The 24,735-nt window shown below is 41.8% G+C and overlaps 1 protein-coding gene across 1 annotated transcript; it reads left to right on the top strand.

The window, feature by feature from the left end:
- The first annotated feature begins 995 nt into the window (after window positions 1-995).
- Window positions 996-9,785, top strand: LOC128719185 (thioester-containing protein 1 allele S3-like). Its single transcript, XM_053812808.1, has 13 exons — window positions 996-1,057; window positions 1,140-1,335; window positions 1,396-2,074; window positions 2,136-2,404; window positions 2,468-2,559; window positions 2,632-2,887; window positions 3,264-3,473; window positions 3,535-3,988; window positions 4,048-4,347; window positions 4,416-5,677; window positions 5,741-5,894; window positions 5,961-6,002; window positions 9,772-9,785. The coding sequence occupies exons 1-13, from the start codon at window positions 996-998 to the stop codon at window positions 9,783-9,785; spliced, it is 3,990 nt and encodes a 1,329-aa protein (XP_053668783.1).
- The last annotated feature ends 14,950 nt before the right edge of the window (window positions 9,786-24,735 follow it).

Here is a 24,735-nt window from a genome sequence, read left to right as displayed (position 1 = left end):
GGTACCTGGATTATTTGGCAGATACAGGCTTAAGGCTTAAGGTTTCTAACTTTTGGGATGATCTACCCCACTAATAGTCCATCAGGAACCTTTTAACAATAGGTACGATGTAGGCCACGTAGCGTAGCGTAGCCCTGTAGAGGTGAAAGAACAATGGAGGAGCCGCTATAACGACGAACTCTACGAGCTGTACGACGAACTCACTGTCGTAAAACCTTAAGAGGTCTTACTTCTCACGCGTCCGTACTTGCCAAAAAATATGAATAAAAAACTTCTTTTCAGAGTATGACGATCGCGCACGGGAGTTAAACGTTTACTGTCTTGCAGATGCCTGCCATTTCTGGCTTTCTTTAATTTTAATTACCCGTAGCAGCATAGTCAGTCCTGCGTCACTCACTGTCGAAGAGCAAATTAAAATCGTTGTGTCATGAGAACGACACCGGACGACTCAACTCGACGGCCAACGCTAAGGTGACAATTTTCGGAGTAACGCAATAACGAAAAGGTTAAAAAAGAAGCGCATCCAAACCGGTAAAAACAAACTGTTGATACATACCCAGAAGGGACTATCTGTAAAAATAGTAACTTTACAAGAAATTTCAACAAACGCTGTCATTTCAGGGCAAATGTTGTTTCCAATAAAACAAAATGTGTAGTTTAAAATTGTAAAATCGGCACCTAAATCTCGTCCCATTTGCAGATAAGACGAAGAAGCAACTAAAGCTCTATAACCAGCAAACCAGCAAATTAAACTGCCAGTGTAGCATTGAGTAAGAAGCCAAAGAAGTTGAAATATTACGTTAATTTTCTAGCAAAAAACCAAATGTATGCTTGTCATGCTTTTTGGTATTGTTGCACGTTGTAAGTTGATAGTGGCAATGAAGCGATAAGAATTCCCCATTCTCCACAAACTTTGGTTTGTATGCTGTCCATGATTTAATTCTACCTTAGACACCACTTGGAGCAGACGCAAAATCGCACAGCGCTGGAACAACATGTGGCAGTTCATAAGGTCACGAATACTGACGGCGCTTATCTTCATTGGGGCTGCTCATGGGTAAGAACCAACTCTAGAGTGCTTGCTGTTCGGTAGTTAACATTGGTTTGTGAGTAAATTCCATGTGGTAATTCCGTTTCAGAATACTGGTTGTGGGCCCCAAATTCATTCGGGCCAACCAGGATTATACGGTGGTGATCAGTAACTTTCGATCAAATATGAGCCAAGTGAACCTTTTGTTACGTATGGAAGGCAACACATACGATGGTAGAAACGTTCTTGACCTATCGAGGAATGTGATCGTGCCGAGAAATATTAATAAAAAACTACTTTTCAAAGTATGACGATAGCGCTCGAACCGACAATTGCACGGGAGTTAAACGTTCATTCTCTTGCAGATGCCAGCGAACTTATCAGCAGGTACTTACAAACTTACCATCGACGGTCAGCATGGCTTTGGCTATCACAAGGAAGTCGCATTGGTATACCTTGGTAAATCCATCTCGGGTTTAATACAGATCGATAAGCCCATATACAAACCGGGTGATACGGTAAAATTTCGTGTGATTGTGCTGGACTCTGAGCTGAAGCCACCTGCACGGGGAAAATCAATAAGCGTTACAATCCGTGCTCCGAACGATATTGTGAGGCGGCATTGGTCCTCAGTGGAACTGTTCGTCGGAGTGTTCGAGAGTGATCTACAACTTGAGAGAAGTGCTATGTTGGGAATGTGGAAAATCTCGGTACTGGTGGACGGAGAAGAGCTCGTATCAAAGACGTTCGAAACGATGGAGTATGTGTTGTCTACATTTGATTTGCAAGTGATACCGTCCGTAATTCCGTTGATGGAACACCAGGGATTGAATCTGACAATTGCTGCCAACTACCATTTTCGCAAACCGGTAAAGGGATTAGCCAAGGTGGAGCTGTATTTGGAGGACGGTTTTCTGGACCAGCAGAAGGAGTTTGAAGTGTACGGTATCAGGCAGATGGAGTTGAGATTCAATGGACGAATTGATGAACTTGAAGATCGGCAAGATGTGTTTGTAAAGACGACCTTCATCGAACAGCATACAAGTAAGGAATGTGTCACGAGAGTCTTGGATGAACTAATGATTTCCCACTTTACTTGGTTTAGATCGCACCGTGGTGAAAAAATCTCATATTACTGTGCACAAGAACAAGTTGCGCGTGGATTTGATAAAAGATACTCCTTACTTTCGTCCGGGATTTACCTTTAATTGTGCGCTTCAGTTTCGATACCACGATGAAACACCTGCTAAAGGTATCACCGGTACAGTGAACATAAAAGACATCCAATATATGAAAACTGTCACTAGTGACGATGCCGGTTTGATCAAGCTGGAGTTAAATCCAAGGAACAACACACAAGTGATGGTTGTTACCGTAAGTGTATTTTTGGGTTTTTTTTAAGTAAATGACACTCATGCACTTCAACGTATTCTACAGTTTATTAACGATGAAGGATTCCAGTTTGACGAACAAGTGGACAAAATAGGTGTTGTGTCGAAGGCGTACATCAATCTAGAACTATTATTACCGTGAGCTGCGCGTTGTAAAAGCATGGAACCGGTTTGTACTTATGAAAAATCTTGTTTTACTTTTACTTTCAGCGTTAAATTGAATCGTATGATACATTTTGAGGTAACGTGCAGTGAACCAATGACGTTTTTCGTGTACTACGTAGTGAAGAAGGGCAACATTATTGATTCCGGTTTTATAAATACGAACGAACAGAATCAATATCTCCTCCGGTTCACTGCCTTGAAGAATATGATTCCGCAGTCCAAAATAATAGTGGCGACTGTCAATAATAATATGACGTTGTTCGACTTTCGCGACATCGATTTCGAAGAGTCCCGTAACAAAGTAAGTAAACTAGAATCATGTACTTTGTCAAATGTTGGGATTTGTTATCATTACAATAGCTACAATTGCTACAACAATAAGCGCAGAAATCGGAATTTTGATACAAATCGTGCTAGCTAAATCACATTATTTCAAAAGTACAATCTCGTTAGTTGGCATATGACCCCACTATTAATGTGTCAACTAACGAATAACTCAACTAACAAAAACCAAACCCAAGAACCAAAGAACTTACATTTTACGGTAGAGCCAAACATCTATAAAAACGATATTTACATCGAACCAATACAAATATAATAACACAAACAATAGACAATTATGTCAACCACAGCTAAAACACATCAAGCCAGTTTCAATTTATACATCTTCTCAACAGATCCTATTAGACCTAAATAAGCAGGAAGCAAAACCGGGACAGCAAATCGAGCTTAGCTTATCCGGACGACAAGGTGCCTACGTGGGATTGGCTGCATACAACAAAGGTTTGATGTTCGACAACATGCACCAAGATTTGTTCTGGAAGGACATTATGCGAGTATATAAAGGAATAGATCCAAAAATGGAGAATGAGTATGACATGTTTCATGTAAGTTAGGAAAATAGTTTGAGAAACTTAATGGTATATGATACATGTGATCGCTTTACAGAGTATTGGACTGTTCGTAAAGACATTGGATGGCATTAACTCCAGTGAAGCACACGACATGTTAGCACGTGAAGGGCAACAGACGAACAATGCGATCTACAAAACAGTATCGTACCGAATCGACTTTCCAGAATCGTGGCTGTGGCAGGATGTGACATTAGGAAACGATGGTAAGCACAAGATGATCGAGACCGTGCCAGATTCGATCACCTCCTGGTACTTGACGGCATTCTCCATTGATCCGGAGTATGGATTGGGCATCATTAAAAAACCCATCCAGTTCACAACGATTCAGCCATTCTACATCGGGGAGAGTCTACCGTACTCCATCAAACGAGGCGAAGCGGTCGTGTTGCAGTTTACATTGTTTAACAATCTTGGAGGAGAGTACATCGCGGACGTAACGCTGTACAATGTGGCCAATCAAACGGAATTCATTGGACGACCTGCGGAAGGTGAGTATCGATGATTTGCTGATGCGTTAAATGATTACACTACATAGTCTTGCTTGCAGATATAAGTTATACCAAAACCATAAGCGTTCCTCCGAAGGTTGGTGTACCCGTTTCCTTTCTGGTAAAGGCACGCAAGCTTGGAGAGATGGCAGTTCGCGTGAAGGCCTCCATTATGGTTGGGTATGAAACGGACGCACTGGAGAAGGTGATCCGAGTAATGCCAGAAAGTTTGGTACAGCTAAAGATGGAATCCCGGTTCTTCTGCTTTGATACATACACCAATCAAACCTTCTTGATGAATTTAGACTACAACAAGAAGGCAGACAATGGTTCTAGAAAGATCGAGTTCCGACTGAATTGTGAGTATAAATTATCAGTAAAAAGTGTATCCTTTTGATTCCGTTCAACTGTTTGTATGTGTTTTCAGCCAATCTGCTTACCACTGTAATCGATAACTTGGATAATCTACTTGCCGTGCCCTCTGGTTGTGGTGAGCAAAATATGGTAAAGTTTGTACCGAACATCGTTGTGCTCGACTTCTTACATGCCATTGGTTCGAAGGAAAAGAGCTTGCTCGATAAAGCTACGAATCTGCTGCGCCAAGGCTATCAAAATCAGATGCGCTATCGTCAGGCAGATGGTTCGTTTGCTGTGTGGCAAAATGCAACTGGCAGCGTGTTTCTTACCGCCTTCGTTGCAAAGTCAATGCAAACGGCGTCTAAGTACATCAGCGAGGTGGATACGGCGATGGTCGAGAAGGCGTACGATTGGCTTGCTTTCAAACAACACAGATCGGGAAGGTTTGATGAGGTCGGATCCGTAATTCACAAAGATATGCAAGGTGGGTTGCGTAACGGCATTACACTGACATCTTACGTGCTGACAGCGCTCCTAGAAAACGAGAACGCCAAGGTGAAGCACGCGGTTGTGATTCAAAATGCCATGAGCTATTTGAGCCGCCACGTGGAATATACCGAAAACTCTTACGATCTGTCCATAGCGACCTATGCGCTGATGTTGAATGGGCACGGCATGAAAGATAACGCATTCAAAAAGCTCTTAGGCAAGTCTAATCTCGCAAATAACGGCACGGAACGGTATTGGGCCACGGCAAATAGCATCGAGACGACCGCTTATGCTTTGCTGTCGTTTGTCTTAGCGGAGAAGTATAAAGACGGTATACCGGTGATGCGTTGGTTGGTGAACCAACGCTATGTTACCGGAAGCTTCCCGCGCACTCAAGACAGCTTTGTGGGACTGAAGGCACTGACAAAGTTGGCGGAAAAAATATCTCCCCATCGAAACGATTACGTCGTACAGTTGAAATATAAGAATACTACTCAAACTTTCCACATAAACTCGCAAGATATCGACATTACCAACTTCCAGGATATACCGGAGGACACAAAGTGGATGGAGATCACCGTTGGAGGTATCGGGTTCGGATTGCTTGAGGTGATTTATCAGTACAGTTTAAATCTTGTGAATTTTGAGAACCGATTCAAGCTGATTCTTGAGAAACAGAACACGGGCTCTGATTATGAACTGCGGCTGAAGGTGTGCGCATACTTCATATCGAAAGTGTCCGATGAACGTTCGAATATGGCACTGATTGAGGTGAACTTCCCCAGCGGTTACGTTGTTGATCGGAATCCGATCAGCGAACAGACTACCGCGAATCCGATACAGGTGAGATGATTTCGATGTAAATGAAGAAAAACAATATCACGAAGCAAATTAAATTGATTGCAGAACACCGAGATCAGATACGGCGGCACATCTGTTGTTGTTTACTACAACAACATGGGCATCGAATTGCACTGCTTCACCGTGACAGCTTACAGACGGTTCAAGGTGGCTCCGAACAGTCTAGTGTACGTGGTCGCTTACGATTATTACAATCCAAGTGAGTGTATTGCAAGCGATTACTTTGTTTTTTTTACTTTTAATACTTATTTCGTTTCTTGTTTAGATTACAATGCCATTAAAATGTATGAAGTAGATGAGCAACCTGAAGGAGCCTAATCATACATTTAACAGCTAAATTATCGAATAAAACAATGTTTAACAAATGTTTTGAAATAGGAAACTTAGACATGATTGGTATCGTTAATTTTGTATTTGCTTGCCCACGCGCTCACTCTCGTTATAGAACCATAGTTCTCACTTCAGAAAGTACAGTTGACCTTGAGTTATCACCTCAAATCGAGAGACCGCCGATCGTGCAAGCTCGAATCGAAATCGGATCGAATATGGATCGGATCGGAAACAACATTGCTTCGGGTTGGATCGACATCATTCTATTATGAATGCAAATCCAATGTGTAACCAACCAGTCACAGAAATGGTCAAACTCGTCCACTTCCAAGCGTGATCTAAGTAACAGCTGCTTCTACAACCCAGCACCAACTACATCGGCACTAACACCAATGGCAACCAGGAGTTTTAAAATGAATGCGCAACACTTGGTAGCACACCGTTCCCGCACCGGACTGCAAACGTGCACTCGAGTGTGGCACACGCAATCCATTTGTCTGACCACGGCTGGTCGACTTGCAATGGCCAATGGGTTGGCGCTTCCAGACGTCCGGCAAAAGTACGAAAGCATAAATCTCAAAAGTGTTGTCTTCGCCCCGTGTCCCGTCTGCCAACCAGACTGACCCCTTGTTGACAGCGGTTCGGTCAGCTAACGGATAACTTCTCGATCTGGTTCGTGTGTATGTCATGAAACTGTGTGTGTGTGTGTGTGTGTGTGTGTGTGTGCTTTTAAGAACCGTACAAAAGAAGCCAAGCTGGACGCCGCCATAGTCGTTCAGTGCGCAGAGTTCCTTCACATCGAGGCGTGCCGATGCGACAATGCATCGGACCATTTCTTAAAGATGGTGGTATAACTTTGTTCTTAAATGTGCATTTGCCATCACGCATGCTGCCAAGCGTGAATGTTCGTTTCTCAGTTATGGTTTCCCGGTGTTTATAAAACAAGCTTTGATTACTGAACACTTTGCATTAATAATAATGAAAGCGCATCGCTTAAAATTCAAACTATTAGTTGGAAGCACTTTAGAAAAATCACTCTAAGAGGGTTTGTTTAACAATCTTCGCGGATGAATACATATTAAATATATTTGATAATTATTGTTTCACTATTAGGATTAAATAAAAATTACCATGTAAGTGCTATGATAATAAAATGCACCGAGCATAGCTTATCATTGCGCTGGTGATAAATTTAATTTAACACGAATGCCTCATTACCTGGTACCACAAACATCCATTTGTGTGTTGCTAAATGTATAACTCTTGCCCCCGCGCCAAATCCCTAATCAGGAAAGATGATGATTTTCGCGAAATAATGCATTAAACGAGAAAACTCAACTGTCACCCCGGCATGATGGATTGTACTGTTTAACGAACACATCGTGTACAGTTGCCATTGCGACGGGTTCCATCCCGACAGTCTGGTAAAAAAATCTGTCAACAAGCGCAATGGCGTGCGGCGAGTGTAGAGCAATGATAGAGATAAGGCATGTCATGGACAACGGTGAAGTTCATTTGGATTTTTGTTTTTTTTTGCTTCTTATTATTTTATTTGAGTAATATTTGTACACTCCCATACAAAACACTGTAGGCAAACAAAATTATGCAAAATGTGGCACGCAATACTTCTGCAAATATAATTATGACAAAATAAGAAAATGCTGAAACTGAAGCCTTAAGGATTGAATTGAGGATCATTCCGTCTAAGATAAAGTAAATGCTTGCCGGAGGCTATGACCGTGATAAAACCCGCCTGGGGAGCAAAATATCAGTGACGACCTTGAGGTAGTAAAGCAGTTTTGCTTCCTATGCACGATCATAATTTCGGATAACAAAGTATAGTCTATTAGCGGCTCCGCAAACTGCAACGATCCAGAAGACTCCATCAAGACACAAAATCCAGTATATATCAAACCTGAATATATTCGAAGGTCCTCTATGGGCTAGAGGAGAGCAGCCCTGCACCATGTTTCCTGGAAACGTTTTGGGGACCTGACCATTTCAGCAAGAAGAAAAAGAAGAAGAAAGGCAAAAATTGATGGTTTAAAGACACAATTTATCGGCATCGACTGTAATATGTCTCGACATCATACCGGACTTCCATGTGCTGAAAATGAAAGCAAAGTCCATCTGCCAATGTATGGCTTCACCTCAGCTACTTCGAATCCTTGGCGATCAACAGTCCAGCCGTTATAAGGTACCTTTCGTTTGAGATTTGAACTTGAGAGTCTGTATGGACGCATCTTAGAATCAATGGAACGGTTAGAGATGATTTAGATGAAGATGAGTGGTATCACTAGATCGGGAACCGAACATAAGTTTCTTTTACTTACTGTCCCAACTACCGAGCGTGTAAATTGCCCGCATCTTCATTCATCCGAAAGTTTCCTCAAAAGCCTTCCAAAATCCCTTGCAAGCTGTGATGAATGTACACTTTGATGAAAGCGTCATTTTTGAGAGGACATTTGAGACTTTATACCAAATTACTTCAAATACCAAAAGAATGAAATTTTTCCTTTCCTCTAACCGATAACCACATATGAATTATGGCTTGGTGTTTGAGGTATTAGATATTCGAGTCGTCAATGGTAAGCCTCTTGGAAGAGGTTGTAAAGAACAAGGCCTGCGTGAAAGTTTGTTGTTTCATGCATCATCTAATCGGCCTAACCAATGATGGTAGCAGTGCCGGTCTTCACACAAACGGACTGGACCAAAATCAGGACCAACTTTTTCTAGCAAGGTCTGACTATCCGGCTACGTGGTGAAATAAGTCGATACGGCCAGGCTGTTCCAACGAAAATAAAACTTTCTTTCGTGAAATATGTTTTTTTTTATTAAAGTCCTATACCCTTTTTCCAACTTTCAAAAGAGTATGAATTTACACAAAACCATATTTTCTGTTGCTAAATTTGTTTTGTTTATTTTGATACAAAATAAAAATAAAAGCAATGCTATTTTGTAATGGCATATTTAAAATAGGTTCTTTTAATGGCAGCTCTTGCCCTTTGTTTCAAATTATTGCAAACAAAACTAAATTCAATTTCCACTTTCACACAAATGAATCTTATTGAAATTATGCCCATTCCTCTTTCACTCCCAATAGAACCGGCTCCACAATTTGCCTATTTTCATTAGCACCACATTAGCTCCTCTCCCAACCCTGGGTAAGCTGTACACCGAGCGAAAAATGTTTCCAATGTTATTTAATTTAAATTTTCCTATTCCCCAAACCCGGCCCCACTCACCCACGGTTCGAATTTACCTCGATGAATTTCTATGCATTATTTAATTTGCATTAAAACCAGCAAACTATCGGCACGAATCGAATCGGCACTCGGTACTAAAAACCGCACAGGAAAATCCAACATGCCGATTCGAACCAACAGGGAGAGCCAAATAGAAGGGACAAAAAAAAACACGACCCTTGCATTGAGCGCACCAGTGCACCAGCCACACGAAACACGGTTCTATTTTTCCATTAGGTGCCTCATACAAAGGCACTGGAGCACAGACACATACGCTCGCGTTTCGATTGAAACATCAAAAAGTGAGCTGTTCAATATTAATTAACAGTTTCCTGGTTCGTTCGTCGTTGGTTTTCTTTACCCTGCACCCGAAGGTGGTTCTTTGTGTGGACGAGTTTTCACGAAAAACCGAAGCAAAGAGAGATGTGCTGAAAACCTCGAGGCTCTCGGCTATGTGTGTACTTTCCATCGTTGCCATTTAACTATTTCCGCCGGCATAATTGAATGAGGTATGAAAAGAGCAAAATTGCCGGTCCGAGTGTGTGTGTTTTTAGTTTCTTTGGGAAAATGTTTCCTTCTGTTGGCAGCCTCAGAGAAGAAAAAACACACACTCCATTCTTAACCATGCCAAGTTCTCGGTTAGCCCCATCGGATCTCCATTTGTCTGATCTTCGGTTGATTTGGTTCTTTGGCCGTTTTTGTTTCTGCATGTTCTTCGTGCTAGCAGCAATTGAAACAATAGGCGCTTCATTGTGGATGGCTGGAAACGCATTTCAATGCATCGGTGCAATCCCTGTTCACGCAGCAATCCAAACCATTCGGCTTTAATTGATCGTGATGTAGGAAGCAAAAAGAAACCATTTATATTCCCACCTAGCTCCTAACGCTCGTAATTTTCTTCGGAGTGCTGAAGCAGCTGAGCCCTCCCCCCCCCTTCCCCAGCTTTCACATTGCTTGCACATTTTTCTTGCAACAGCCCGAACTTTTCCAGTCACTAAATTTGCCTTCATTGTGTGTGTGCTTTAGGGTGTTCTTCTGCATTTTCTTTTCCTACAGGAATGGGAATGCTTTTTGTTTCACTAAACCGCTTCGAAGCGATGGTTTCCATTAGCTTGTCCCTTCTACGCCACAAGCCAAATGCACTGGAAAAGTGCATAAATTTCTTTAATTTTCAACTTCATCTTCACGTTCAAAAGAAATGCCAAAATAAAAAAACAACAAGCGGTAGCTGCCATTATTCATTCCTTTCCGCTTTTTCTTTTTTCTTTTGAATTTTTGGCGCTTCCATGAACCGTTAATGAGATGAGCGACGGAGAAAGTAATGCTTATGAATAGTGAAAAATCATTGTGCTCTGTGCAGATCAGAAGAAATATGCTGAAATGACTTTTGTCTTCTGAACTCAGCCGGGTTTTTTTTTCCTCTTTTTACTCGCCCGTCCGCATTTCCTAACCAGCCTGCGGTTAAACTGGGCTCATCTCATAAACTTCTATTGCTTTTTGACTAATCCGACTTGTTTTCGAAAGCAAGCCAATTCATCAATCCGGAGACGGAGGCAAATGGGGAATCAGATTATTGTTTAAAACCAACGTTGGGGCCAGATAATCCCTTTTGTTCCGGTCAGTCGAAATATAAAAAGGGAAAGTGAAAGCAGAATGGAAACAAGACAAAAAATTACCTAGTAAATTCAACCCATTCAGAATGAAAAACTTCGATCTTTATGAGTCTTTGTGCGTGTTTTTTTTTTTTTAATTTTCAAGTGGAAATTATTAATGAACATTTTGGGAAAGGAAATTAGCTTGCGATGGGGATTAACCGGCAATGACAGCAGTTTCCAATTTGCTGTTTGGCTTGAGCGTATCCCTTACTCTTCTTGGGGGTATCCTTCTCGATGCTTCTTAGTTCGGTACACAGTTTTAATAGTTTTTCCACCACTTTGTATCCGTTTGCCTGTGTATGGAATAACGATAATCTTAGGATGAATTAAAAAAAGTGGAAACCACAATCGTGCGGACGGCAGAACGATGTCGATGTAAGTAAAGTTACTTCACTAGTGCTAACGTACCGTACCGTTGATGAACTGCAAACTCATCGTTCATAATGCTCGATTCGAATGATACACTCGAACCGTGTTCGGGCAACCCCTGGGCAAAAAGGTTGGTAAAGAGCACTCATTCCCGGCACCGGAATCCAATTGTGTAGCGTTCGATTGGGATTGGGTGCTTTGCTGGGGGAGAAGGATGATTGTTAGTACTGTCAACGATAAAATAGCAACAGCAACAAACGAAACCCCCAGCCGATGACGATGCAGAACCAGGGATAAAAAACAGGGGGGCTTGGGTAAATGGGGAAGGTATGTCGCAGATCGCGCAATGTCATTCCATAGAGGTTTGATTATTGATTTAATTCGAAACAAGCACTCTGAATAAACATTCACCGGAGACAGTAAGACAGAGACGGGCATTACGAAACATCCGCCATCTTTAGTGTTGAGTTGTTGCATAAGACAGGAAGAAAGCACTGTGTCATATTTAGAGAGAGGGTTTAGTTTAGGGTTTAGTCTCTATCCGACAACCAGATATTTACACTATTTGATCCTTTAATTCTGCGGCATTCGTATCTTCAATTCATATTGATAAAAGAAACAATTTTCATTATGTCACTTAAACCATTGTTTCACAAAAAATGTGTAATGTCGCAATAAGGCAAGATTTTACTAGACTACTTTTTTTAACAAAAAAAAAAATCATTTTCAAAATCAATCTGAGAAGTTTTGCGATAGTATGAGAAATACTTTTTTTAAATCTACCTCTTACCAGCTTCAATTCTTACCGGTTACAACGCCACTCTGAGATCACACCCAGCTCCTTACGATCTTCCGTGAGCTTCAACGCTTTTCAAGCGCTCGCTAGTTTTACCTCCTTCTTCTGAATCGATGCACCTGCCCGATCCCTCCAGGATCCGAGTGAAGAGATTTGGTGGGGTTTACCCGTCCTGTGGTAATACCTTCACGACCTGGACTTGCGTAGTTTAGTTTATGATGTTGTTACCTTTCGCTCCTAGAGAACTACAACAACTTTCTTACAGCTAGTATTCCACGTTGGTTTTTCCACTCTGTAACTAAATTACTGGGGTCATTTAGATTAAAACAACGAAAGTAATTTTTACAGTTAACGAGCTACATAGTTTGCACCTATTTTAAATAGTTCGACTATCACACGATCACCCAGTCCTAACTTCTTTTTTGAAAAAAGAAGTTAAACAAATGTAATACTTGGTCACTTATACTACTCTGAAAATATCGTTAGATGTATAAACTTTTGCAGAAGATTGATGTAACTCCAAACAATACCTTTGAACCAAATTTTCTTCTTGGAATCTATTCAATATAACATTATAACCTCTAGAGAAACAAGCACACAGTTTCATCAAACAAACCCGACAGAGCAGACCGAATCTCAGCGATTACAGCGATGACTCTGCATAAGCTCTACTGTTCTCATCACTACACTATCATACAGTTTATTGGTGTAAAAGCTTCCAACTGGATCGCCCCCCAAAGAAGATTTAAGTTCATGGCAAATGATTTTTCGATGCCGACACATCTGAACCCTGGATTCATACATTTGCAAATCACAAATCCATTCCACGTTTGGCACGTTGTATGTGTCCCCGGTGTTGCAGTAAAAGTGTGAGCGAGCGTTGCATGGTAGATTTATCAATGGAAAGCATCCGCCTCCGGACGATATTCATTCAAGAAAAAGAGCAGTGAGAAATCAATTCCTAACGGTGTAAGATTCTAACACCATTCGGATCACTCTTCTGGTTCTGGTGTGAGTGGTTGTTCGTTGTTGTTGTGATTAGAGTACGCCCTGGGAGTTGTTGCATCACATCGAAGAAGTTGACTTTTTCCGTCTTGCGAAGGGGTAGTTTTTATCGCCATTCGTACGCGGACCGATCCCAAAATGGGACGACGTTGACAGCAAGCGCGTTAGTTGGTACAAAAGCAAAGTGCCCCGTAACGGTGTGTGTTCCCGACAAGCGGCCACCAACAGATGGAGCTACTTTACGGGGCACTCGGTCACGGTGCGATGTGGTAGAGTGTTTCAGCCTGACAGTGTTGCCGGCGGTACAAACAAGCGCTTCGGGACCGTGACTTGCACAGTCCGGGGAGGGAAAACTTAACCCGATGCCACAAAGCTACACGGCAACAATCTGTCTCTCCCGGTTGCGTCCTTCTCAGACACCACCACCATCTCAGCCGGCCTTACACAGGGTACAACAATCATTCGTACAACGTTCGGGATGGGCATGGGGCTGTCGGTAGGTTTACCGTTTCGACCCATTGGTGAAAGCACACAGTACCAGCCGGGAATGAATAATTTCCTTCGGTGTTGTTACCGCACCGGGAATGGGACGCTCTTTTCTTATGCGCTCGCAACGGGGACGCCTTTCTTCGCTGACACGTACACGAAGAGGGAGGCCTCGCCAAGCTAACAAACGATATCGCGCAACACTACACTCCCCGTTGCGCTCTACGAAACCGGGGAAATGTTGGAAAAGTTTTACTAGCAGTTTTATTTCCACTAGCGAGATGTCGAGCCGAGGTGGAAACGAGAGGATGACATGAGTCACATAAGCAAAACACCCGAACTAGTTACGGTGACGGTGGGCATGTTCCGATCGTAAAAGCAACTGGACGATGAATAGTAATTGAATCTGATGCATTTTTAAACATCTACCCAAGAGAATGCGGAACTGATCTCACACTTTCTGCTCTGACTGATATTGACACAAATCTTGTTGTAGTGTCATGCGGACCTCAACTAGTATCATGCATGTTAATCGAATTAGAAATTGTGAGTCACTGCAACCAACGGAAAGGGATCTGTTGGTTGACAAGGGTAGAGATAAAAGTGTTGCAAGATTGTCATCAACTTCAAGTGCGAAACATCAAATATATAGAATAAGTAAATTTTATCACACACATATCTGTCCGTGATAAAAATCCGGATATCTATCAAATCTGTGATCGATCCTAGAATGCCTCTTTGTTCAGCCCAGATTTTATAGACGCCCAGCGGTTTGATCAAAGGTTTTTCATCGTGAGAGCGGGTCAGGACGCAGAGACTTAATATTACCACATAGCTGGATAAATTTGTCCTTACTACGAAGTAACGATTCAGATGAGATTTTACGGTCCTGCCATGTAACACCAAAGTACTTTTAAAGCTAAATCAGTTTGTTAAGTTTTTAATAAAAATCATGCTATACCTTGTATGTGATCGCCATCGTAAGGCAAAGCTTCTTTCATAGCATCAAGCGGTAGAATGATTTTCGACAAGATGAAAAAATATGAAAATCTTTTGGTCCAAAGTTCTTTAGGTACGCCTAGAAGCTTGAGTAGAATGCATACTTTCTGTAATTTTGCCTTGTAACCGGGGTAAAATAGCTAGTGTTCAAGAAATTAATTTTTATTATTATCATTTAAATGAACGATGAAAACTTCTTCTTCGATAATTAGATTTTGTTCGAACCGGAAACAAGAGCCTCCGTCTGAACAAGACACTAGTATACCTTTTGAGTTGTATTTGAATGGCGTTCTCTATTTCCAACCCCTTTGTATTTATAAAATTCTTTAGCTTTACTTTTAAGCTTACCGCGCACCAATTTCCCGTACATTCCTCGAGTGAGTTCCTCTTTTTAATTGGTCTCGTCTGCGACAAACGGCATAGTTGTGTTCTTGGATTCTGGTACCGATGCATGTTTCCGATTGCCGTATTGAACCAATTTGTATCCAAAATAAAGCTCGGTTCACTAGACTTATAGAAACATTTGAGATCGATAAGGTTTGTTGTGTGTGTAGTGTATAAATGTAGCATGTAAGAATGTTAACTACAAGTTAGTGTTAGTATTAGAATATCAGTTTAATCTTAGCTGCTTCATTGTCTCTGTACGATCGTGGATGCTTAAACACAATCTAGTGTCCCTTGGGTTGTTGATAAGTAGGACAATATATCTCCGTAACTATGCACAATTCGTGATGATTCTCCAGTGATTCCAGTAGGTTGAAAGAAGTAGAAGGTTTTAGAGGGCCAGAAGAGTAGGTTTTTCTGGCAGCTTCGAAATAAAAAAATGGGTTAATTAGTTTATTAGTGATTATGACGTTGGTCTCCCAACCACAAGTTTGTTACCAATGTTACCAAGCAGAATGTTTTAACGAAGACGAATAATTGATGAGGTTACAAGTTTGCGTTAAGAACGTTACTGGAATATCAGATATGAAACGTTAGTCGATGAGAAAATCACTCGAGAATGCTGATTGAATAATTTTGAATAGTTGAAGGTGAATGTTTAGGTGGGAACATCATCACCCTCAGCTTGGAGTATTTGGTACACATTGAGATCACAAGCAAAACAAAGAACAAACTTAGCTTTTCAATTAATTTTGGGTTTGATAACTATAAATTCCATTACCGCATACCGCGAGCAAGCTGCTTCAAGCCAAAATTATATAAAGGGAAAATTCAACACTAATTTTTTTTTTTTTGCTGTTTTTCGCTACCAAGCCATGCATAGAGTAATAAAAAAAATATACATTCATCTCTAGTGTTAGCAGTTTCGGCCATTATAATAATCTTGCCGTGCATGAATGCATTAGCGTTTCTTCATCTGATTTTCCTGAACACACGAATTACACGAATTACAAACCAACAAAACAACTTCTTTATTCGCCGTTCCGATGCAAAAATCAAAGTTTCCGACCTCGATTTCGCGTGAATCTACAACGAACCAAACCAGGTGCGAGTGGTTTTTGCCATTTTCATCCGTTCTTTTCTTCCCCTATTTCAACAGTACAAACAACACTACACTTTGTCCGACCTGTACACCTGAATGATGCATGAAGAATGAATAAATATTTAAAGTGCAGCGTTTTGCACTGTCCGCTCGTACACCGAAAACTAGTGGTTCGCTCTCCCGGCAGGCTGCCCGGACGGGGCGCAGAATAATCAAGCGCAGCTGAATATTTCCGATAGTTTTCCACCGGCAGCATCTTTCGCATTTTCTGCAGCGCCCCCGAGGGGATGTACCGACCCCCCGTTTGCCAGTGGCCATCTTTTGTCCACCGTCGTTGCGCAAATCGTGCAAGCACAGCGAACCAGCTGCTTCACCATCCCGGGCGAAAGGAAACCAAATAACTTTGGGAGTTTTCGGACGAGACTTAACTTTGCATTTTGCCCAAAACGGTGGCGGGAGAGATGTTGTGTTTAGGGCTGTATGGTGTGGGATGGAAATTGAACCTTCAAACGGAACGGTCGAAGAAAACATACAAAACACTCAGCTATCTGCTGTTCGGCCACCTACACTCCACTCCCCACACCAGAGTTCCTTTCTATACACAATGCCAAAATGGTGGAAACTGCGAGCGGAATAAGTTTGTGCTGTAATTCCTGCATAAATAGTTGAAAATTCCTGGCTTCTTTCGTGCAAGAGTAAACAAAAGGCACTAAGCAGATGTTTCCTCATTCCGTATGCTTATCCCGGCCACCATCCTTCGGAACCGGAACTTTGCCCGAGCGGCTAAAGAACTCGGAAGCTGGGTTTACCATCGTATCGTCCACAGGCGCACACACTCGCTCAGCCAAGTGCACCATGTTTGATACACGGTGCCCTCGTAGTGCTATCATAACACTACGAGGGCGTGGACCAGCTCAACTGCTCAACTTCAGCCGACACGATAGTTATCGTGTGCGGAGTTGATTTTTGAATTCCTACAAAAGCAACTTTTCCAAATGGCAACTTCCCTCTTTAACAGGACGTTTGAGCAACCCGGCAGCCCGACTCTGCACCGTAATGATCTGCCCGATATGCATACGTGGATAGCTATACTGTGTGTGCATGACTCTGTCTCGTGTACCATAAAACGCTTCCTCGCTCTCAGGCTTTTGATTTTATCTCTCGATCCACCCACCGAACCGTGTCACAGCCGCGCGGCCCCCCTTGATACGTGCCGGATGATGAGCTTAGAAACGAGCGACACAGCAAAGAAAGAAAGAAAAAAACAATCCCTCCACCGACCAAAGCCGAACGCGAAAGGATGGCGATAATGATGATAGAGCTAAAATGATGCAAACTTTCTAAATCCATTAAAAGTTTTTACTTTAAAGGCGGACCGATGCACCGATATTGCGACGATGTCGCTTTTCTCCCACGGGTTGGCGGGAAGTTTTCCATCGCGCCGATCGTCGAGTAAAGCAGCTTATTGAAACACTCGAGCTCACTCGACCAGCAGCGAGCTACCCGTACAACTATACCTGGGCTGGCGTGGGGTCTTATCTTTGACTGGGTGTCGCATCAGCTCGTTGTGTTTGCCGGCTGCGAAGGCCCCACGTCAATTGAAGTTTTTTTCTTTTCTTGGCGGTCCATTTCCACGTAACCATGGCGAGCGGTGCGACGCTACATAATGCCACGAATTTCCCTTGGCCTTCTCTTCTGCCGGGCGGACTTATTTTCTCTTTCCGTGATACGTTTCGTTTTTCTACCTTTCTCATAGCTTTTATTCGCCAGTAAGGTTTTAAATCAGCGTAGTTTGTTTTAAAGATTTATCACTTCGAGGACTGTTTTTCTTTTCTCACCGTTCTAGGATGCTAGCAGTGCGGCGGAAACTGGTGAACTGGGTAGGAAAGTATCGGAAAATACGAACGATGTAATAGTTTATGCTAGAGATGGGAAACTTTTGTCTATGAGATATAGTCGAGGGCACTTGGAAGAGAATAGAGAATGGTACGATCTACGAGATCGACATGTAATAAAAATATGTTTGTCAATGAAAGTGTATGATTATGAGGGTCAGTGATCATAAAAAATACTTGCCTATAATGACGATAACACTTTCATGTAACTCAATATATTTGGTAACTTTAAAACTAAACATAAATAAATTATTAGACTATATTTTTTGAACGATCGATTCTATTTTAGATAAGATAAAATTTCAATCTTAATTTTAAGGCTATCGTGAGTTGACTAAAGTTGTAGTCGATGTCAGGAATATAAAAACTTATCTACGACCAACTGTCTGAATCTATGTTATTGTTGAAAAATCAAACCAAAGTCTCATGAAATATAGGAAACTAGTTTACAAATTGGAAAAATTATAAAAATTGTATAAAAAAAAATTATTTAAGCAATAGCAAAAACTATTTCTTAGAATATCTAGACCAGTGCACTTTTATGGCAGTTGATCTTTGCATTGAACTATGTATAATGAACGAAGTAAGATGAACTGGCGGCGTTGCTGGTGACAGGTTTTTATTAAGTAGTGATGGGATGAAATTTTCCATCTGAACCTTAAGTCGTACCTTATGGAAGCACTCCTGCTCAAACGTGAGTGACCTTGGCTGAAACGATTCTACAATCTCCAGATTCAGCAGCATTTTAGGATTATGTCTGCTGTTGGGTAGGCACAGTGCAGGAATGCTGTACGACACTCTCATACAGGAGAAGGCGATAGAAGATGCCAGATCGACCATATTCTGCTGACACGAAGTTCTTGGTTAATTGTTTACATCCGATTTATAGATGCTGTGACGTATACAAAATTGCATTAGTAATTAAAGAAGTACTTAAATCTTATGAACCAGAATAATATCTCCCTCATTGTAAAGCACATGTCAAACAATTAGGTTCTTAATTTTACCACCATTACGTTTATTCCATTGAACATTATTAAAAACTTATTTCTTTAATAATCTTCTAAAAAATAAATATATTACTTTACATTGTTTCTCTTTTCAATAAAAAAATAACATTTGTTGATACGTTAATGTTTGCGCAAACAAATTCATATGAAAATACACAACTATTGTTTGAAACATTCAGTTTTTCTTTCATCAATTAAATTTTCATTTTCTTCGTTTTGCTTGAAACTTACGCTTAAATAAGAAAATTTTACCCTGTTCGATTTTTTAACGAATTATTTAAAAAATTAGCTCTCCGCATTTTCGGCTGGTGTGTGAAGTGAGACTTTTTACAGTCTTTTGTTTTTATATGAAGTAAGAATTATTAGAATTAGAACTGTTTGTTGATCTGTTTTTAAATTGCTCTGTAGTGAGATATTATCGGACTTACTGTACTTAGATAACTAGAATGGTGCAATCCTACAAACCCATTTCCTCGTATCGATATTTGCATTCTGCATACTGTAGTAGCGACCAAACAAAGCAAGCTCTCTTAACCTAGTATATAATTTAATATATATTTTTAAATATAAACTAATCGCATTCTAGAACGACCGCACAAACCCACCTGCATGCAGTTCCACTTGACTTTCCTCCCAAGCGCTTTATTACGCACACATTGATTTATCAAAGATAATTTTTGATCCGCGAAAAAATCGCATTGCAACAAACCACATCATCATCAGCATCATGCTTACCGGTTTGAGTCGTTATTTTTATTATTGCGCAAACCATAAAATATCAATTCACCCATTTTATTAACCACAAAAACCGATTATACAATTATGCGTAACATCCATCCGCGCTTAAAACTAATTATGTCAGCTGCAGGCAGATCCAAACGCAGCGCATAAAAAAAAACAGGTTATATCACACAGGTCCGATTGTAGCGTGCTGTCGACACGGTTTGCAACGAAATTTATGCTTCAATCGACCAATTCACATGCTTGCATTTGTCGGTGGGATATTTGCGTTTTTTTGTGTTTGTCACTTAAAAAAAGCTGCACAAAATAGTTACAGTTGCTACACACGGAAAAGCCGCAAGTGAACTGTATCGAGAGACAGAGCGAGAGCGAGCATTGATTGTTTGAAAGCAAACGTGAAATTGTCGACATATTGATAGGAACGGAGTAGCAAAAACAAAACATACAAAAAACATGCAACACAAAGCAAAACTGTGGGACATTCACAGCGAAACACGGGAAAAGTTTGTTTTTCCGTTTGGCACCATAAACAATGAGCAGTGAACCGGTGATGGTTTTTCCTCTAAGCTGCAAGTTTTCCGCCTGTTTGTTTCAGGTGCTAAAGGATGTGGGTAGAGGAAGGAAAAATTGGGGTGCGAGAGTAAAATATCATTCGCTCATCATTATATTCGACGGTTTTTTTTTTTGTTAAGTTCCACCCCCAATCCCCCATAAAAACACAAACACATTGATCAAAGGCGCTCGGTCGGAACCGGATTTGGAGAGTTTTTCCGGACCGTGCCCTGGCTTTCCTTTGAACTTGCCCACCATTTGAACACTGTCCAGCTATTGTTGGAAAAACAAAACAGCATCAGCTTATTGCGGACAGTAGCCGATGTGGGGGAACCCATTTTAACGGGTGTCTGATGTTTTCGTATGGCTTCGACATAATCATCATCACCTGCCCGATTCCGGTCATCTTCCCACACTGCCCAAGCCATTTATCATTAGATGAGGTCTCTCTCTCTCTCTCTCTCTTTTTTCTCTTTATTTTACCCCCTGTCTTTATATGTATATATTTGTATATTGTGCAACTTATCAGCAATCTGGATTTGCGAAATACAGGGGTTGCAAAGGATAAACATGACAACAAAACCGAAAACACTGACAGCGCGGGCTTTTCGCAGCGGATCAACATCAGTGTCATCGATAGCGCTTGTGTGACGTTGGCTTTCTGGCTTCCGTACCACACATACACACACGTACATACGGCGACAAAAACCACAATGAGTAAAGGCCCAACTATGGTGTGGGGGCCGGAGGGGGGAGAGGTGGCTTAACGGGTGGTCATTTGGCCGTATGATCGAGGATTTTGGTACCGAACATATTTGGCCGGTTGGTTTTACTGAGTGTGTCTATATTTTTTTTCCCTCGGTAAAAAAAAACAACCCCTTCAAACCATCGTTCTACCCCGTTCAAACACAACCGCAACCACAAACTTCGACACCGGTACCCAAAAGGGGGACTAGCGGGAAAAAAAGGACGTAGGATTTTAGACAAGCGAAAAGTCCGTTCGAAAAATGGCCGGTTTCGCACCGGTGCGGTTTAGTTTTTCGGGGGTGAAAAAAGGATGTGTGTTTCTCGGCATGTTTAAAGGATAGGCGCTGGTGAAAAGCATGCTGTATGTGTGTGTATCTATGAGGGCGGGTCCTATGGGGGAGATCGGTTAGATTTCCATATTTTATCTGGTTAATGTCATGTTTTTTTCTTCCTTCAACCCTCACTCGCTCGCCGTTTCCGCTTCATTTCCCTTGCCCCGTTGTTCGGCATGTGTTTGCCTTCGGCTCGAAAATCATGTCATGCAAAATATTGTTTGCCGTCTTTTTTTCTGTTTGTAAGCCATTTCTGCACGTCCACCCGTGTCCACTTGCCCACACAAACACACACCCGACTGGACACATTTGCACGATGATCGGCGAAACAAGCCTGTCTCATCCCTGTTGCTCGATTATCACTTGCCGTCCTGGGCCACGCGTTTAGGCGCCATGAATCGAGTTTGTTCAAGGACGTTAGGTGTTAGCGGGAGGTAACGGTTGGAACAGTGCCTCCTAACGGGACAGATGGTCTTTGCGCAGTCATCGGTTGTGCGGTTCGCATCCGTTGTTTATCCGTCCAGCATTTGTGGTCAAAACCTGTGAAACGGCAATGGATGACCGGTAGATGACCATTTTTCCGTCCCCCCCCCCCCCTCCCCCCAACCGGAGCGTTGACCTTCACCCTTCTATCCCCTCGTTCCATCAACTGGCTTTATTTATACTTTCAACTCACTTTTATGCGTTCATTTTTGCATTTCCCTCAATACAGCAAAAAAAAAAGATGGTGGCTTTGCATATCGTTCATTTTGAAAGCGAATGGACATAGGGAGACTACACCAACTTTCATTAAGCGATGACGCGGTACCATCGAAACCACTGATCGATCCGTTGGTTTGTTTCCTGTTTAGCTCGGTTGACAAAATGGATCCCCGAAAAACCTGCCCGAAATGGGTTTCCCGACAAAACGTAGCCCCCCTCTCCGTGAAAAAAAAAACCCTCTACCAATTGATGTGTTTTTCGAAGGCCCATTTTACGGCGGCAGTCCCGGAAAGCCACACGGCCGTAACCCGACTTAGTGCCGGGGACGGTACGGTCAACACGGTCGTCATATTGTGTGTTAGCACGCGTGTCAATATACGCAGTAGATTGCGTACGGGTGGAAAATTGGCAAAGCAAAGAAAAAAACAGCAACTCCACGCACCAAACCTGCCCACGGCACTCGACTCGTTTGGCGAAATGGGTGAAAACCACCGAAAGGTGATTATGTTTGGCCCGGCCTGTAACCGATGACACGATGGGTAGCTTTTGAAGTGGTAGCTTTGCTTTGATAGTGCACCGTGAAAAGGGGACCATATGAGCTCTTTTGTTCGGAAGGATTCGATACTGAAGAGAACGGACCCGGTGGATCAGAGTGTTGTTTGTGAAGGAAGAAAGTGTACACTGCCGTGGCTGGTGAGACGACGCTTTTTCGGACAAAAGACTGCTAACGGCTAGTTTGGTTGGCTTGTAGTATAAATTAAATGGAAGTGATAATCGAGAGTTTCTAAACCCGTAGAATGTCTCATGATCAAGAGTTCAATTCTACAATTCGAAATTGCTAAATTCTAAAGAGCACCCTACCATTCCTTTCACTTGGCTACGGAGGGATGATGCGCGCTTCATCCGGAAATGGGAACAATATGGAGGCGCCTGGTGGTTCATTCGAGGAGACAATTGAAGCATACACACAACAGGATCGACATCAAATCCTGTTAAAATCGTTGAGATTTTGGAATATTTATTATTCAACTAGGTTGAGGTTCATTATGCAATGAATGATAGGACGGCTCTACATCGGGACGTAGCGGCACCGGTCTGCACACGACAGGACCAGTTCAAAATCCTACCCGGATCAGTCCTCCGTACGCAGGACCCGGTACCGGGTAAATAAAGTCAAAGAAGGCCAGAAATGGCAGGCTTAGACCTCCTAAGGTTAATGTAAAGAAAAAGATGAAAAAGATTCAAAAAATGTTGTCGTACCAACAAGAGGAAAGGGCGAACGAGAGGTAAGGGAATAAGCGACTTGTAATGTTTAAAAACATGTATGAGCGTATTCTTACATGAAAGATATTAAATAACTTCAATTAATTAAAAAACAAAACAATAAGAGATAAAGTAATGATCTACTATGATCACCTGTCAGCCATACAAGCTAACCTTCAGGATGGTTCAGAATGCTGAACCAAAGGTATTTGCTAGTCACACCGAAGAATTACCTCGCAAAGAAGATAAAGAAGAAGATTAAAAGGAAAAATTCCAGGGAAGAAAGGCAATTGGCATTGAAAGAATTTTTTAAACGCTTTGTTAACACCATAACATAACCATTACTCTTGTTTGGAGTTTGTAATGACCATTACGAGGCAACTCAGGTGACAAGTGTGTGTTTCGTAGGATGAGCTACAATTTTTTTTATACACTTTGTTTACACACTTTTTACAGTGAACTTCGGAATCAATCTTGAGTCTCAGATGCACATCCAGCTTTAAATGAGACTAAATCATCCAAAACAGCATTTGCTTTTGTTCTATGCTTCTGAAGTGCAATGAATTAGGATTTAACCTCACATTAAAGTACACCCGAACCTTGTCCATAGGTCAGCGTCTAGAATAAAAAGACATCATGTCACAAAGGAATCAAGCGAAAGAGGTAAAGTACTAGCAAGATTTCATGGGAGTCTTCCCGATCAGATAAAATCTTACTAAAGTGTTGGATTTAATCGCCATCATTATTAAACCGTCATTTCTTGCTTACGGCTATTTTCAGTAGTTTACAGACAAAATCAAAATCGCGGACACATTTAAAATTCATTCCATACAAGCTGACACCTAAACTGAAAATTATTCATAATAAATGATTACAACCATTGCAGCGCTAATAATGACCTCAACTCAGCAAATCTGCAACTTACCTCACCAGTTTCTCAACTGCTTCACTATTCCCCAAAAGAAGCGCAGAAAATACATTTCTAAACAAGTGAAAAAAGGTAAAACCGCTTAGCTCTGGTACGCGCAATCCTCCCAGCGGGCCCCAAACCGGGCACACAAAACGATCGGAGCATGCAAAATTAACCATTTAAGTTCACACCTTTCACCTGCTACGCAAAGCTGGAAATTCATAGGCCACGGCTTAACTGCTGTGTTTTTCGAAATGGTAAATATTTTAACAGTCCCACCGATTCCACGCCTTCCCAAAACCGAATGCCGACTGTAAAGCCGGGCCGAACAAATTGCGAAATCCCACCGGAGATAGTCGGGAAGGTTTCTTACGAAACTGTACAATGCTTTCGATTACCGTTCCACTTTCCCGGAACAGATGCGGCATTCGTTCGGAGAATTAGGTTCGAGCAAGTGAAGGGGGAACTCGTGCCAACTACTTCCGCCCTCGTTCCTCGTGTAAATAAACAAATAAAT

Source organism: Anopheles marshallii, chromosome 2 (genome assembly GCF_943734725.1).
Source record: "Anopheles marshallii chromosome 2, idAnoMarsDA_429_01, whole genome shotgun sequence".
In the NCBI taxonomy this organism is placed as follows: Eukaryota; Metazoa; Arthropoda; class Insecta; order Diptera; family Culicidae; genus Anopheles; species Anopheles marshallii.
This window is presented reverse-complemented; position numbering and strand designations above follow the sequence as displayed.

What these genes read in the sequence shown, in the direction of transcription:
- LOC128719185 (XM_053812808.1), top strand. Translation starts at nt 996, where the DNA reads ATGTGGCAGTTCATAAGGTCACGAATACTGACGGCGCTTATCTTCATT. An exon ending in AATCTAGAACTATTATTACC is followed by an intron (nt 2,560 to 2,631) that starts GTGAGCTGCGCG and finishes TTTTACTTTCAG; the next exon opens with CGTTAAATTGAATCGTATGA. An exon ending in TTACGATTATTACAATCCAA is followed by an intron (nt 5,895 to 5,960) that starts GTGAGTGTATTG and finishes TTTCTTGTTTAG; the next exon opens with ATTACAATGCCATTAAAATG.